The following is a 15,151-nucleotide window of genomic DNA, read 5'->3' as shown; positions in this document are numbered from 1 at the left end:
ATTGATCTTTAACCAACAAAGCTCTCAATACCAAAATTCAAATTTGGATAGCGTGGGGTTCTGACCCAAAGCTAAATTGACCTGGTTCTGTGGATCCAAGCACGACTACGCCACTGTAACGATGCGGTTCTGGCGGGACCCATCTGAGAGTGCCAACTCATAACTTCAACTACAAAATTAATACACACATATAGACAGCATAATCATAACCAGCAAACCATAACCTTGTCTTAGACACCTCATTTGACCCCCCCTTTTTGCAAGATTTGGTGCCACTACAGGACTTTGGTTGCAACCATGTTCTATATGGTCCCACTTCAAATCAATAACGTGACACCCTGCACCCTCCTGCTGGCCTGCTGAGGCGCCTGCCCCTCCCTAGCAGCAGGGCCGGCTTTAGGAAGTACGGGGCCCGATTCGAACAGTTTCGACGGGGCCCCGACAGGGATGACTAAAAAAAAAATAAAAAAACATGTTAAAAAAAACATGTGGGGCTTGTACACAACGGGCCGTGCTCCTAGTCTTTGGCGGCGGGTCCTTCACTTGCTCCAGGTCTTCGGCGGCACTGAAGGACCCGCCGCCAAAGACCCAGAGCGAGTGAAGGACCCGCTGCCAAAGACCTGGAGCGCCGCTGGGTGAGTAAAAATTAAAAAGGTGCCTCTAGCCAGGGAAGGGATTCTCTGCCACTTGCCCCCCACTCTGGGCAACCCTGCCACTGGGCACGGGGCCCTCTTAAGCGCGGGGCCCGATTCGGGGGAATTGGTGGAATTGGCCTAAAGCCGGCCCTGCCTAGCAGTGTTCAGGCTGCCATAAGGCCCTGTTGGAGATCAGGGCTGGAGCCACACGAGACCTGTATGGAGCCCCAGAGGAGCCTGCTCGGCCCCTTGACTCCTCCCTTCACACCCCATCAGACTCCTGGAGCCAGGCCCTCAGCCCTGCCCAGGGGGCTCTGAGCCATGTGGCCAGAGCCCCTCTTGTGGGGAGAACCTGCCGAGCATGTCTCTGGCCCTTTGTCCCTGGACTGCCCCTGAGCCCTCCTGCCCAGCACCAGGGTCTCCAAGCAGGGTGGGGACGGGTCTCGGTGGTTTCCGATACATCGTGTCTCCATCAGCACATCTCCATTGTCTCCGTGTTCCCCCTGGCTGGCTTGCCCAGCAGCATGTGTGAGGCCCCACGGGAGTCATTCACCCATCCATCACTCCATCTCTCTCCAAAGGCCTGCGTCTCACTGCTAACTAGCCCCTCTCCCTGAGCGCCAACCTGATCCTGGCATCGAGCCCTCAGCCTCCTGGACAGCCACGGGCAGGCAGGGGGGATGCAACACGGCTGCACGCCAGGGGTGACCTACTTCTCTGGCGCTGCCATTGCTGGCCCTTGGCAGCCACAGCCCCCTCAGGCAGCACTGCCTAGCCATGGCCAAGAGTGACCCTCCCCCGCCCAGTGGGGCCTGCCGTGGGCCACCAGGGCTGGCTCCCAGAGCAAAGAGCAGGGACTGGCCTGACCGCCTTCTCCCTTGTCCAGCAGGCAATTATAAAATGGACATTGACTTGCCACCAGGAGGTGTGGTGTGATCCCTGGGGAGATGGGGTGAGGGCGCCTGCCCCAAAGTCCAGCGCTCCGAACCAGCAATGGGTGTGAGGGCCGCTCGCCAACACACACCTGAGCTCTATGCCGTAGGGAGCCAGCAGTGCCCTTTCCAGTGGGACAAGGCCTTGGTTTCTAGCCCTGCAGCTTGTGACCTGGTGTCTGCCCCGTCAGCGCCTTTCTGGGGGTCTTCATATTCCTCTCCTGAGGCCATGCAGTGGGGCCCATGAGAGTCCGGCACCTCCAGATAATGCCCATAAACACACTCTGGCTGAGTGACAGGTCTGCAGAGCGGCTTGTCTGGAGTTCCTGGCGAAAGCAGAGTGGGGGTGGGCAGACAGTATGTGGGTGACCCGTAGGATTCCCCTGGAGTATGTCACTCATAACTGAGGCATGCGTCCCAAGCACATGCCCAAAACGCTGTACCCAGCAGCATGTGTCTACCTCACACTCACACACGTGTAAATATGTACATATGTGACCACACGCCTTGTTCTGTGCGTGTCCCCACACCTTGCCACATGTGCTGCCCTGCAGCCTGGCTGGCTCCAGGACAGTGGCTCACCATCTGTGTTGCTGTGCTGGTGCTTGCAGTTTCCTAGTGTGACTCCCCTCTTCCCCCCCAACTCCCCCGCACATGCCTGGTACCTCCCCAAACACCACTCATGAACCCTGGCACCCCCTCCCTGCCCAGCCCTTGCCCCACGGCTGCCTGCATGCTCCAGCAGAGAGCCCTCGAGCTCACGTAGGAATGGGAACAACACAGGGGAAAGGGCAGAGCCCTTTGTTATAAATCCCAAGAGCCAAATTCACCCCAGTGCAACGCAGGCTTATGCAAGTGAGTTGGGGTGTTAACGCAGGGAGAACGTGGCCTGAGCAGCCAGGCCAGGGCCGGGCTGGGCGTTCTCCATACCCCCTGCTTGCTGCCACGTACAGTGTGTTTGTTTTGGCTACAGGACAGCACTTTGATAGGCACGCGAGTGTGCGGCACTCCTTGTTTAACACAGAGACCGCGGTGAACCCCAAGTCCACGCTGCGGCGGAGACGGACCATTATCGGATTCCCTAACCTCACGCTGCGAGACCAAGGTGACAACAACAACTGTATGGCTGCTCTCCCCCTGTCCCAGGCTAGAGAGCACTCCGAGACCGCCAGGAACGTGGCTCCTACGGGCAGGTGTCCCCAGGCCATGCTAGGGGCCGTGCAGCCAGAGCCGAACGCAGGCTGCCCTCATTTGCAGGCGGGGCCACTCCCGCTGCCAGAGATGTGCTGGCTGAAGAAGCAGCCTGGGACTCCACACAGAGCCTTGGTTTAACACCCTAGGGAGCTCAGGCCAGGCTGGACAACTCAGAGATCTGATCAGCCTTCTCCAGCTCTGAGGCCAGGCAGCCAGAACCCCTCTTCCAGGGGCATGTCCTACATTCCCCTGGCTGCCCCAGCCCAGGAGCTACAGCCTGACACCCTGAGCTGGGGAGCAGGGCTGGCTGGTCCATCGTGAAGGAGGCTGGAACAGGTGCCCAGGGTGGGATTCCTGACCTCACTTGGGCCTTGCCGTGTGACCGTTTTCTGAAGTGCTCACTAGTTCTGAGGGCCCTGGGTGCGGGTGCCCCGGGTGAGCACCAGGGGCCTGGCTGGAGGTGTGCTGAGCACCAGGAGAGGTGGGTGTGCAGCTCCTCTCGGATCTGAGCCCTGGGGAGCCCAGGCTGAGGACAGAGTTCAGGGTCTGCTGCCCTGATGGCCCTTGGTTTGCAGCACTGGCTCCCTGCTGGATTTGGCAGTGCAGTTGCTGGGAGTGTGAGGGGAGCTGTTGCCAGGAAGCCAGTCTTTTTTGTTATGGGCTCACGCTCCTGACAGCTCCTCTGTGAAATGCTCTCTTGACAAGCGATTAGGGATAATTTGGGCTCTGTTCACACTGGCTCTTGGAAGGGAGTGGAGGTAAAATGACAGCTAGATCTCTGGTGCACAAGCAGCTTCTTCCCCAGAGAGTTGCACCTCACAGCCCTGGAGTCCAGCCTCTTCCATGACTCCAGAGCAGGATGTCGGGAGCCACCCAGCAGCACTGGCTGGTTCTAGGGAGCCCAAGGGAACCTCATGGGGTGAGTCCTGCAGCCTGGACACAGAGAATTCCCTTTCGCTGCAGCCCAGCCCAGTCCTGGCTCTGCTCACCACCAGGGCTGGTGCTGCTGGCTGGGCTGGGCTGGGCAGCAGTTAGCAGGCGGGAGGGTTCCTCTGGGATGGGAGATCACTCACGGCTGGCCTGTACTCCAGCTCAGAGGGGAGAGGCCTTGGCACCACCCTCCAGAGAGGCCAGAGGGAGCTGCTAGCTGTGGGCTGCAGGGCAGGAGTCACCCGGCAGGTCAGGAGTGAGGAGGCATGCTGCAAGCCATGGGAAGGGAGGCTCCTTGGGTCTCGGGACCTGTCCTGCTCCCCACACCCCTCATGATAACACCATCACCCCACTCACATTGGGCTCTGTGTGGGCCAGGCCAGGCCCGGCCCCAGAGGAAGCTGTGGCTGGGATTGGGATCCATCTCAGAGACAGGAACCTGGGGAGACAGCAATCAGACTTCCCCACCCCACGGCTCAGGATGCATTGAGAAGAGCATTGGAGCTGGATTTGGCCAGAACCTGGTGAGAACAGCTTATGAGACTTCAGCCCAGCCAGATCCTGCCCCTAACCTGACTGCAGCTGTAAACCCCCACCCCCCACAACCAGTCCAGGGCAGGAGAAGCTGGGAGAGCAGCAGTTACATGGCTCCGTGTGCTTGACCCAGGGAACCCGGTCCTGCGAGGTGCTGCATGCACAGCTGTCACTGGGAGCAGAGGCTGCTCCACGCTTCTCAGGCCTGGCCCCTCGTTAGCCCAGGTGCTGTTGTGCTGTGCAGGGAGCTCTGCCCTGAAAGCTCTAGGGATGAGCGGGGAGCAGAGCACAGGAGGGTGTCTCGCTTTGCCAGGAGCTCTGAACAGCTAACTCAGGAGGGAGGGCAACTCTGAGGCTGGTCTCACCAGTGGGGTGAAGTACCTCCCACCTTAGGAGTGGGGCAGAAAGTGAGGGCTGATGCCTTTATCAGGGCTCCTGCCCTCCCTCACCCCCGTTGGAAAGGCCCCTGCTTTGGCCCGGCTGGGGGGAGCCCCTCTGGCACTTGCAGACCTGCGTGGATTCACCGCGGGGGACCGCAAGGCCCAGCAGACAGTACTGGACAATGGGTGCTCTCCCATCCCTGGGGTAGGGAAGCGATGCCAAAGCCTGCGCCCAGGAAGGGGGCTTGCATCCAGCCATGTTAAATCTGCAATGTTGGGGGCATCTGGGGGGTTCATTCCTGTGCCCCTTCCTAATGCTCAGGGATAAGCTGCAGGTGCCAGTGCAGGGCCCTTGGCTTTCCCCAGCATTCGCTTTCTCTGCCCCTGGTGGATTTGGGGCACTTCTGTTCCCCACCACCTCCAGCAGTGGCTCTGATTCCCTGGGAGTCAGCAGTCCCCAGCCACACATTCTGCTGCAAGGCAAGGGCTGGGCACAGCTCTAGACCAGCTATGCCTTTAGACCCGCATAGCCAGGTTGTCCAGACTGGAACCCGCCGGTCAGATCCTCCCTAGGGGAACCCTCTATGCAGGCTCCCAAAGCTGGTGCATCCCTAAGGGTCTGCCTGGACCCCAGGGAACAGGGTCATTCCTACAGGAACCCTGGCCTTCCACACTGGCTCCACTGCAGCTGACCTAGCAGGGCCAGGGTCTCTGCTCCACTATTGGGACAGGAGGACAGAGAAGTTCCCAGGCCGATTTCTGCAGAGCCTCTGCCCTGACCCCAGCTCATCCATCCCCCTGCCTGCTCTGTCCCACCCCTCCCGTACATGAACACAGGACTGTGGAGAGTGGGGCACTGATGCTGCAGATGGCTGAGCCCGCCTTGCATGGCAAGAAGGAGATTGTCGCGTGGAGGGTCCCCTCTGTTCAGGGCGGGCCCAGCTCTCGCTCTGTTCAGAGGCCAGGCAGAGCTCAGCACCACGCTGACACCCGGTAGCGGGTCAGAGTGCAGGCCAGCCGGGGCTCTGGGTGCCGTGCAGACCCGCGCCTGCCGAGTGGTGCGGATAGGTGTGAATGTCGTTCCCAGGGCTCTCTGTGGGCAGTGGGTGAGTGTGCAGTTTGCTAGCCCATCCTGCGGCCAGAGCTCCACTAGCCATTCACTCAGCGCTGATCTGTCCTTGTGTCTGTCCCTGCAGGCAGCAGCAACGGCCCCACATTCACGCCGCACGCAACCATCGGGGAGTCAGTCTCCTGCAGCTTTGTCCCCGAGGCTGCAAATGGGAAAAGCGTGCCCCGGCAGCCCTGCACCCCACCGCCCCCAGCAGCGCCACTGAGAAAGACATTCAGTGACCTTGGGGGAGGCCTGCAGGCACGCTGCTACCAGCCTCCTGCCAGGATGGAGAACACAACCACGGCTTACACCAGCCCTGCCTGCAACGGGCCAAAGGACACCACCTTCTCTCCTTCCTGGAACACAGCTTCCTTCAACTGCTTGAGCCCGGCTGAGGAGGACGCAGCGTATCCCTCGCCCGGCGGCTCCCCGAGGTCCCCAGCCCTGGGTTCGCCTGAGCACTGCGACGGTGTGGCCTCCTTCTTCATCGCGAAAGATGAGCAGCCAGGAAGCAATGGGCCCCATGCGTTCTCCTGCACTGCTCCAGAGTCCCCACTGAATGCTGCCAGCAGCCAGACGCCTGAGGGGAGAGAGGCCAAGGTGACCTTCTTGGCCGGTGGCGCAGAGGAGGCTGCACCCTCCCGGCTGGAGCTGGGGGGCAGGGCCTGCCCGTTCCGCGAGAGGTCGCTGTCTGTGCCCACAGACTCAGGCTCGCTCTGCTCCGTGGACATCACTTACCCTGAGAACAGAAGAGGCAGCGGGACCTACGCCCTGAGCTACCCCAGCGTCAGCTCCGAGGGCAGCACCAGCACGGAGAATGTCTCCCTGGGGGTGGAGCAGGATGCCCAGCAGAGGCGCCGCTCCAAGAGCATCTCTCTCAAGAAGGCGAAGAAGAAACCGTCTCCCCCCATGCGCAGCGTCTCACTGATTAAAGACGGGCAGGGGCTCAGTGCAGAGCCTGGCACAGCGCTGCCGAAGGAGCTGCGGCCCAAGAGCCTTTGTCTCCCCTTAGATCCTCAGGGCCGTGGCATGGTGCCCACGGACACCCAGGGTAACACAGCAGTGCCTCCTGCCAGGGACCTGGACGGCGGGCATTTTTCCCAGCACTGGTGCCTCGCAGACTGGAAAGCCAGCGATCCCTACCGGTCCCTGTCCGGTTCCAGTACTGCCACGGGTACCACAGTGATCGAACGCATGAAGGCCCAGGGCAGCTCCGAGTCCCTCCCCTCCCCTTCCATTTCCAGGGCCACTACGCCCTCCCAGCTCTCCACGGAAGTGGAGCTAAAAATCTCCTCCCCAGGGCGGCCCGTGAGGCTGATGTCCCCCTCCAGTGGCTACTCCAGCCAGTCAGAGACCCCGACACCCACCATCCCCACCTCGGCGATTCTCGGGCACTCCCCCCACCAGACTGTCAGGGTGAGGCCGCTGGTGCCCGAAAGGAAGTCGTCCCTGCCCCCCCCATCGCCCATGGAAAAAAGCCCCAAGTCCCGGCTCTCCTTCGACCTGCACGTCACACCCCTGACGCACCTGGACCTTTCTGGGCTGAAGATCTCACTCAAGGGGAAGACCAAGGTGAGCAGGCATCATTCAGACTCCACCTTCGGGACCAAGCTTGGCCCAAAGACGAGCCCGATCCAGCCCGTCATGCCCGTGGTCACCCAGTCAGACCTGAGGTCCGTGCGCCTGCGCTCCATCAGCAGGTCCGAGCCAGAGGATGACCTGGACAGCCCAGACCACGCCGAGGAGCATGGGGGCGACGCCATACTACTTCCAGGAAGGAAAGCGAAGCCGCCCGTTGCAGAGAAGCCACCACTGGCCAAACGTCCCCCAAACATCATAGCCAAGCCCCCGCCTCTGCAGGAGGAGTCTCCCCTGGTGTCTCCCACCTCCCCGCCCACGCCACAGGGCATCTCTGCCCAGGAGAGGGGGCTGCAGGACATCTACATGGTCATTCGGAAACCCAAGCCTAAGAGGAGCCCAGAGGCCAGGAGCCCCGGAGAGCCCCCCTCTCTGCTGGAGCCCTCCCAGGGCTGCCCAGGGATCTTTTTCTCAGGACTGCGGCGACTGTCCCAGAGCAACCTGGAGGAGGAGCCCAGAGCCCAGCCGGAGAGGAGTGGCGCCCCCCGTGGGCCCGAGGGGGAGAAGAGGAAAGCCAAAGTTCCACCCCCTGTCCCCAAGAAGCCCAGTGTGCTGTACCTGCCACTCACCCCTCCTCCACCCCACCTAGGAACTTGCCCGGGGGATCCCAGGCTAACGCCCAGCCCCATCATCACCTTGCACGAGGACACCAGCTGCTGCGACCCAGACGCAGACTACCTGCCATCACCCGAGGCCATGGGGAAGAACTCGATCCCCCCAGCTGCTGCCATGTCCAGGGAGATTCCTGCAGGTCAGTGTCACAGCTGCTCTGCCTCCCCCCCAGCAGCCTGGGCATGGCTTGGGAATCACTGCCATGTGCAGCTAGCCGGGGCATCTGGCTGCTGCCTCTGCATGGCTCACTGCACACCCGGGCATACAGCCTTGGCCACGCAGCTCCTTGCGGCATGGCCAGACACCATTCGACAGCGTTGGTGTTAGACCCCAGAGCTCCACCCACACCGCTGCACAGGGATCGCCCCACCCAGCCCTGAAAAGCAGCCATCTCTGTGGCAGAGCATGGCTGCTGCTGACTAACCCAGAGATGTAACAGACCCAGTAGAGAGAGGAATGTGTCTGCAAGGGAAGTGGGCTGCCCCAAAGGGCAGGGTGGAGTAAGCGCCGGCAGGCAGGTAGCAGCTGACTAATCTAGCCCTGGTCCTGGCTTGCTGGGCTCCTGTCAGCAGGTCTCTCCTGGCCTGCCCGCCCCAGGGGCACTGGAAGGCTCCCTCGGCTGAGGAGGGGAAGGGGGTTTTATTAGCTAACATGTCCATTGCAATGGTGCCGACGGGCCCTGCTGTGCTAGGCGCTGTACAGCCACAGCATTGCAGACAGTTCTCATGGTCCATTAGCCAGGGCAGACATGGGGAAGGGGTAGAACACCCCAGCAGAGTGACCCATGGCAGGGCAGCAAGTGGGGCGGCACTCAAGAAGGGTTCAGCTACTTGGGTGGGAGAGGAAGGGTAAGAGGGCGGATGTGGAGTGAGGCTGAGGGAGGAAGGGGGGGTTAGACAAACAGTCAGTGAGCACAGGGCAGAGAATGTCCAGCCGCGCCGCAGCTGGTTCTGTGCACGTGAGGAGCCCGGGCTTTGGCTGCAGCGACTGGCTCCTCTCTGCCGCGTTTCCCCACAGCCCACGCAGGGTGGGGTGCGTTCCCCTAGGGGGTATAAAGGTGGGAAGCTACCAATGCCAGGATGTGACCAGGGCACCCTGGGACGCCCAGCCTGAGACCTCCCATGGCCAGCAGCCAGAGCTGTCTGTGCGAGGACTGCAGGATCAGAGCCCTGCCTGCTCATTGCCTGAGTCTCACTGTAGCCCAGGTGTCTCCCAGGCGGTGCGTGTGTGCAGGAAGCGGAGCTACACACTCATGCCATTTGGTCAGTCGCAGCGCTCAGGGAGGCGGGCAGGACAGGTGCTGCTGTTACTAACTCTGGGATTCTGCTCCTGTTGAGCCACAGGAATGTGCAGAGCCAGGTACACATATGGATACAGGTATCCTCAGCTTGCTCCAACGGGCTGACTCCACGCATCTCCTGGGAAAGGCCACCGCCACGCTGGGGACATTCCCCTCCATCCTGCTCTCAGCAAGCCCAGCTCACAGCTCTTCTTCCCTCTGTCTAGGCAATTCCGTGGAGCTCAGCGCTGATGAGAGGAATTTTGTAAGTGACAAAACAGCTGAGTCGATAGTGGAAGAGGATGATGATGTATTTGTGACGACCCGTACGACAGAGGATCTATTTACCGTCATCCACAGGTACCAGCCCACGTTGTGAATGGAAAACCCACACCCCCGTCGCGTTTACCCACCATAGAATCATAGAATATCAGGGTTGGAAGGGACCTCAGGAGGTAATCTAGTCCAACCCCCTGCTCAAAGCAGGACCAATCCCCAGACAGATTTTTACTCCAGTTCCCTAAATGGCCCCCTCAAGGATTAAACTCACAACCCCGTGGTTTAGCAGGCCAATGCTCAAACCACTGAGCTATCCTTCCCCGCCCCCAACTGTTGGCCTCTGGGAGTCTCCAGCCCAATTATTGGGGGCTGGTCTCTGCAGAGCCAAGGACTGAGCAAGCCTGAATACAGATAAACTCATCTGGGTGAGGCCAGTCCCGGCTCCAAGGATAAACAAGGCCCCTCTGTCTCCAGGGCTACTGGCCTGACCCCCACCCCAAGCACTGAGTGCCCTGAGCAGACCAGGGCAAGAGAGATGGCCATGGCACCCCGGTTCTAGTTGTGTGTCTCAGGGCACTTGGGGTCTTCTGCAGCAAGCCCTAGCCACTTTGGTGGTGCTGGGCCTGTTGCTCATCGAGAGGCCGGTGTGACGGGTTGGATCACAGAAACCCCCTTGGGAACTGCCAACTGATGTGCCAAGACTACTTTTGCCCCTGCTTTCCCTGCCAGCTTGGGACTCCAGCACCCTGTCTTGTTGAGCCAGACATGCCAGTTGAGCCAGACTTAACTGAAAGCAACTTAAGAAGTGTTCCTGTCTTTAACATTCAGATGCCCAACTCCCAATGGGGTCCAAACCCCAAATTAATCCATTTTACCCTGTATAAAGCTTATAAATTGTTTACCCTCTATAACACTGATAGAGAGATATGCACAGCTGTTTGCCCCCCCAGTATTAATACATACTCTGGGTTAATTAATAAGTAAAAGGTGATTTTAATAAATACCGAGAGTAGGATTTAAGTGGTTCCAAGTAATAGCAGACAGAACAAAGTGAATTACCAGCAAAATAAAATAGAACATGCAAGTCTATACCTAATACAGTAAGAAACCTCAATACAGATAAAATCTCACCCTAAGAGATGTTTCAATAAGTTTCTTTCACAGACTGGACGCCTTCCTAGTCTGGGCACAGTCCTTTCCCCTGGTACAGCCCTTGTTCCAGCTCAGGTGGTAGCTAGGGGATTTCTCATGATGGCCACCCCCCTGTGTTCTGTTCCACCCACTTATATAGCTTTTGCATAATGCAGGAATCCTTTTTCCCTCTGGGTTCCCACACCTCCTTCTCAATGGAAAAACACCAGGTTAAAGATGGATTCCAGTTCAGGTGACATGATCACATGTCACTGTAAGACCCTAAGCCTTCATTCCTCCCAGCCTGACTCACGGGAAAGCCTGCAAACAGCCATCCACAGTTAATTGTCCTGGTTGATGGGAACCATCAAGATTCCAAACCACCATTAATGGCCCACATCTTGCATAATTACAATAGGCCCTCAGAGTTATATTTCATATTTCTAGTTTCAGATACAAGAATGATACAGACATACAAATAGGATGACCACACTCAGTAGATTATAAGCTTTGTAATGATACCTTACAAGAGACCTTTTGCATGAAGCATATTTTAGTTACATTATATTCACACTCATCAGCATACTTTCATAAAACCATATAGAGTGCACTGTCACACAGCTCAAAAGCCTGGACAGATTTCTCTCTAGGACGCTGGGCGGCGCTCCACGAAGAGCCCTGGGCAGCCAGCTGCCTTTATTTCAGAGCTTGTGTTCCTGGCCCGCTCTCAGCACAGGACCAAACATGGAACCTGAGTCTCACCCTGTGCCCCCAGGAGCCCTTTGTGCCTGGGACTGGCCCAGCCACAGAGATGACCCTGGGAATGGCACCAGGCCAGGGCTCCCGTCTGTCTGCACTGGCTGAGGCAGCAGCCCTTTGGCCAGGCCCCATTCAGTTCTGCCAGGGAGCCAGGGCTTGTCACAGGAGCTGGACGGCTCTGTGCTGGCGGGATTGTGGGGCACTCGGAGACTGGGGAGTCTGTAGCTCCTCGCTGGTCATCACCACCTGCTGGCTGCTCTGTGGCCTCTTGGAAGGGAAGTGGGTGTGTTCAATGCAGTTCCTGCTATCCACAGCGCATCCCTCCCATCACCAGTGGCACCAGTTGTCTCCCTTGCTGGCCAAACACTGGATGTGCCAAGTGACCTAGAGGCTGAACTCCCCTCCCCTCCTGGTCCGGGCACTGAGTCAAGCAGGAGGGTAGCACCATGGCAGAATTTAGCACTCCCTGCTTCTGCCTCTGCTCTCTGCATCCAGGGGGAAGAGGGTCAGGGTCCAGAGCTGCCAGGCCAGGACCTCTCACCGGCCTGAGAGTCCTTTGCAGGCAGTGTTGGGCCAGATTCATACTTAAAGCAGCACCACTGACTTCAAGGGCTGGCACCAGGGGTGAATTTGGCCTATTCTCGGTGATGTATATATATTCTCTATGATTCTGTGATTCTATGTTATGCCATGGAGCTCAGTGAAGTAACTGGGTTCTGCATTTTTCGGCACTGATTGGCCATGCTGGATTTGCTGTTATACGTAAGTTTCCAGTGGATGGAACATTTCCGGGTTGCAGTGAGGGCACGGCCACATGTCTGGGGGTCAGGCATAAACCACAGTTATGGGTGGGATGCAGCCACCTGCCTGTGGGTTGTGGGGAATGCCCCTTTGTGAGCGCCCCCACCTCAGGAGCTGGCACACACCGCCACAGCCACACCAACCACAGGCTTCTTTTGTCTTTAGGTCGAAGAGGAAGCTGCTGGGCTGGAAGGAGCCAGGAGACGCCTTTGGCAGCAGGCAGAATTCTCACTCCCCAGTGAAGAACCCAGCCGGGCTCCCGGCCTGCGAGTCCCCCCCAGCGGGGGGTGGCCCCGGCAGAGCCTCCAGTCGGAATGAAGACTTCAAGGCCCTGCTACAGAAGAAAGGCAGCAAGGCCAGTCCCGGGACTCGCACCTCCGCAGCAGAGCTTCTCAAGAGCACAAATCCACTGGCTCGGCGGGTCATGATGGAGTTTGTCCCCGAGTTAGACAACCCAAGTGGTGCCAGAACCCAGCCCTGACCACCCCGAGTTCATCCTGGCCAGGGAGGGGTGGAGACAGCATTGCTGGGAGTTTTATGCTGGCTCTTCAAAGCCCAGCTCCAGCTGCAGGGGCTGCACCCTCCCAGGCTGGGTGCTGTGAGGACATCCTGCTGGGATTTGTATAATTTTTTCCTTTCTTTATTGGCAATTTACGAATCTTTTTTGTGTCTCCCTGGGGACTCCAGCAGATGGAAGGTAAATGTCTTAACTACAGAGCCCGCCCCCCTGTGCAGTCAGCTCCTGGCATTGTTTCCGGTGGAGATACAGTGGAAGGAGATGGCTGTGGAATGGAGAAGGCAGACATCGGTCATCATGAGCAGGGCCATCATCAGATGATAGTGGGCTTCCCATTCATTCCCAGGGTCTGATGACAAGTGTGGACTTCCCTCCTGCTCTTTGGGGCTCTGCAAACCGACTCCAGTTCAGCCCCAGTTGTAACCCAGTGTCCACGACGAAGCTAGCTTGAAACAGTTCAGTCGCTTCGGCAAGTGGTACTTTAAATGGCTTTGATCATGCAAAATGTTGATGATGTTTTTTCTCTTTCATTTGATCTTGTAATTTTCATTCCCTGGGCAAAGTCCCCAGTGTTGAGTTGAGCTGAACAGATGGAAATTCCCGGTAGCAGAGACGGAAGGGCCAGTTAGAATGTAGGTTGCTTTGGAAAAACTGAGATGCTTCAGACCCATTGTTCAACCAAATTGACCCTCAGTCACTCACTGGCCAGGTTCTAACGCTCTTCTGAGAGCTTCCACCGGTGCTGTCAACTCGATGCCAGCTGCCAGCCCCTGGTGATGCTGCAGGGAGAGAACTGGGCCTGTTGTCAGCCAAAAGGAAGGAACATCCAGCACTGATGCTCAGAGAGGGAGCAAGCCCAGGCCAGGCCCAGCTCTGCCATGAGTGCTGTATACTCAGCCCAGTGGGAATCTGTCTGGGCACAAGGGGCCACATGCTCTTAGCAGGACCAAGGCCTGAAATGGCAAGTGCCTGGGGCAAACTGATCCTTGGTGTAGCCTGGCTACCCTTGGGATTCTGTTCAGGATGACTTTGGCCCAGCCCACCTACGAAAGGAGGTGCTTTTCTGCAAAGGAAATGTGAAGGCTGAAGCAACTTGCTGAAGACCGACTTAGCTAGAGACACTTGGTGAATCATTGGCAAAATGGCTTGTCTCCCCTCCGCTGGCTCTGTGTGTCTCATAGGATTGAAGGGCATCATAGGAGGCCATGGACTCAGCCTCACCAGGAATCTTCACAGCCTGGTTCCTCCTGCCCCTGCTGGAAACAGTCTAGAGAGTCTAGGGTCCTACTGAGAAAGGCATGGAGCACGGGAGGGACTCACGGCATGGCCCTCCCTGCCCAGACACCAAGCATCCCAGGGACCAGCCCCGGGAGTTCTGCCCAAACCATATTGTAGCTGGCCTTGAGGAATGAGACAACTCCTCTCCTGTGAATCAGATGAGAGTCGTGTCTCAGGAGGTGCTAGGCATGGCTTATTTTCCTTCATAAGACAAACTCTTACCTATCAATCTGATCTGACCTCAGCTATCTCCCACCGGCCCGCCCGCTTCCCTCTAGGATATCTGAGGAGTCCGTCACTTTGCTCACTAAACGCACTTTACCCATGCTCTGGTGTGTCCCTCCGACGCAGGCAGGCTGCCGTTCGGTGGAGTTATGCCTGGGCTGAGCCAGGCGCCATGTTCCTGCGACACAGGAGCATTGTATGTGCGCACAGCTGGGCCATCCTGCTCCGTGCAAACTTGTCACACGCACAGTGGGTGCTGCTGATGTGACAAGGATGCACAAATCCTGGCCAAGTCGTGTACAGGCTACTTGGCAGCAGCCCAACCCCCCTTGAATGCCGTGACAATCACTGAAGAGCCGAGGCCCCAGCCTGCTTCCATCCCCAGCCCCAAACACACACTCAGACAGTGCCCTACTCCCCATTAGCACTTGCACTGCAAGCCCCCGGGCTGGCTGGCCTGCTCCCTGCTAGACAGCTTTGGGTTGTCTGAGAGGTGCCTGAGCCATAACTGGATTTCAGACCCCTCCGAGGTGAGGGGTGTTGGGTCAGGGGTTTGCTCTCGCCCCATTCTTGACTTTCAGATAACAGATTCCCCTCTCCTGAGCTTCCTCCTGCTGTGCAGACCTGGGTCGGATACAAAATGCCCCCAAATCACAACGGGCTTTCACAAGTCCGATTTCTGTGAATGCATTGGTCCCCCCCTTCACACGCATAGCTCTGTGAGCTCCCTCGCGCGCAGCCCCTGTGCTCTCGCGGAAGTGAATCAGCAGTGGGTTTGGGGAATTGCTCGCTTTAAAGCAAAGCTACTGAAATGTTCTCAGCACCAAGTGCGGTCTTTGTATTGCTGAGTCGGGGCCCAATCCTGGGAGCGCCCTGCACTCCTGGTGACTCAGCCCCTTACAGAGTCCCAAGGGCC

At 58.2% G+C, this 15,151-nt stretch overlaps 1 protein-coding gene across 4 annotated transcripts in view; it reads left to right on the top strand.

The window, feature by feature from the left end:
- NHSL2 (NHS like 2) overlaps positions 1–13,246 on the top strand; it is a 167,252-nt gene extending 154,006 nt beyond the window's left edge. For all 4 annotated transcript variants that reach the window (XM_054039559.1, XM_054039557.1, XM_054039556.1 and 1 more), the window contains exons 5-8: positions 2,541–2,672; positions 5,802–8,105; positions 9,473–9,605; positions 12,381–13,246. In XM_054039559.1, coding sequence (XP_053895534.1) covers positions 2,541–2,672; positions 5,802–8,105; positions 9,473–9,605; positions 12,381–12,696 — 2,885 coding nt within the window. In that variant the 3' untranslated portion in view covers positions 12,697–13,246. The remainder of the gene's footprint in view (positions 1–2,540; positions 2,673–5,801; positions 8,106–9,472; positions 9,606–12,380) is intronic.
- Positions 13,247–15,151: the final 1,905 nt, after the last annotated feature.

This window comes from Malaclemys terrapin, chromosome 9 (genome assembly GCF_027887155.1).
Source record: "Malaclemys terrapin pileata isolate rMalTer1 chromosome 9, rMalTer1.hap1, whole genome shotgun sequence".
NCBI classification, from domain to species: Eukaryota; Metazoa; Chordata; order Testudines; family Emydidae; genus Malaclemys; species Malaclemys terrapin.
Note: the sequence above shows the minus strand (reverse complement) of the source record. Positions and strands in the feature narration are given on the sequence as shown.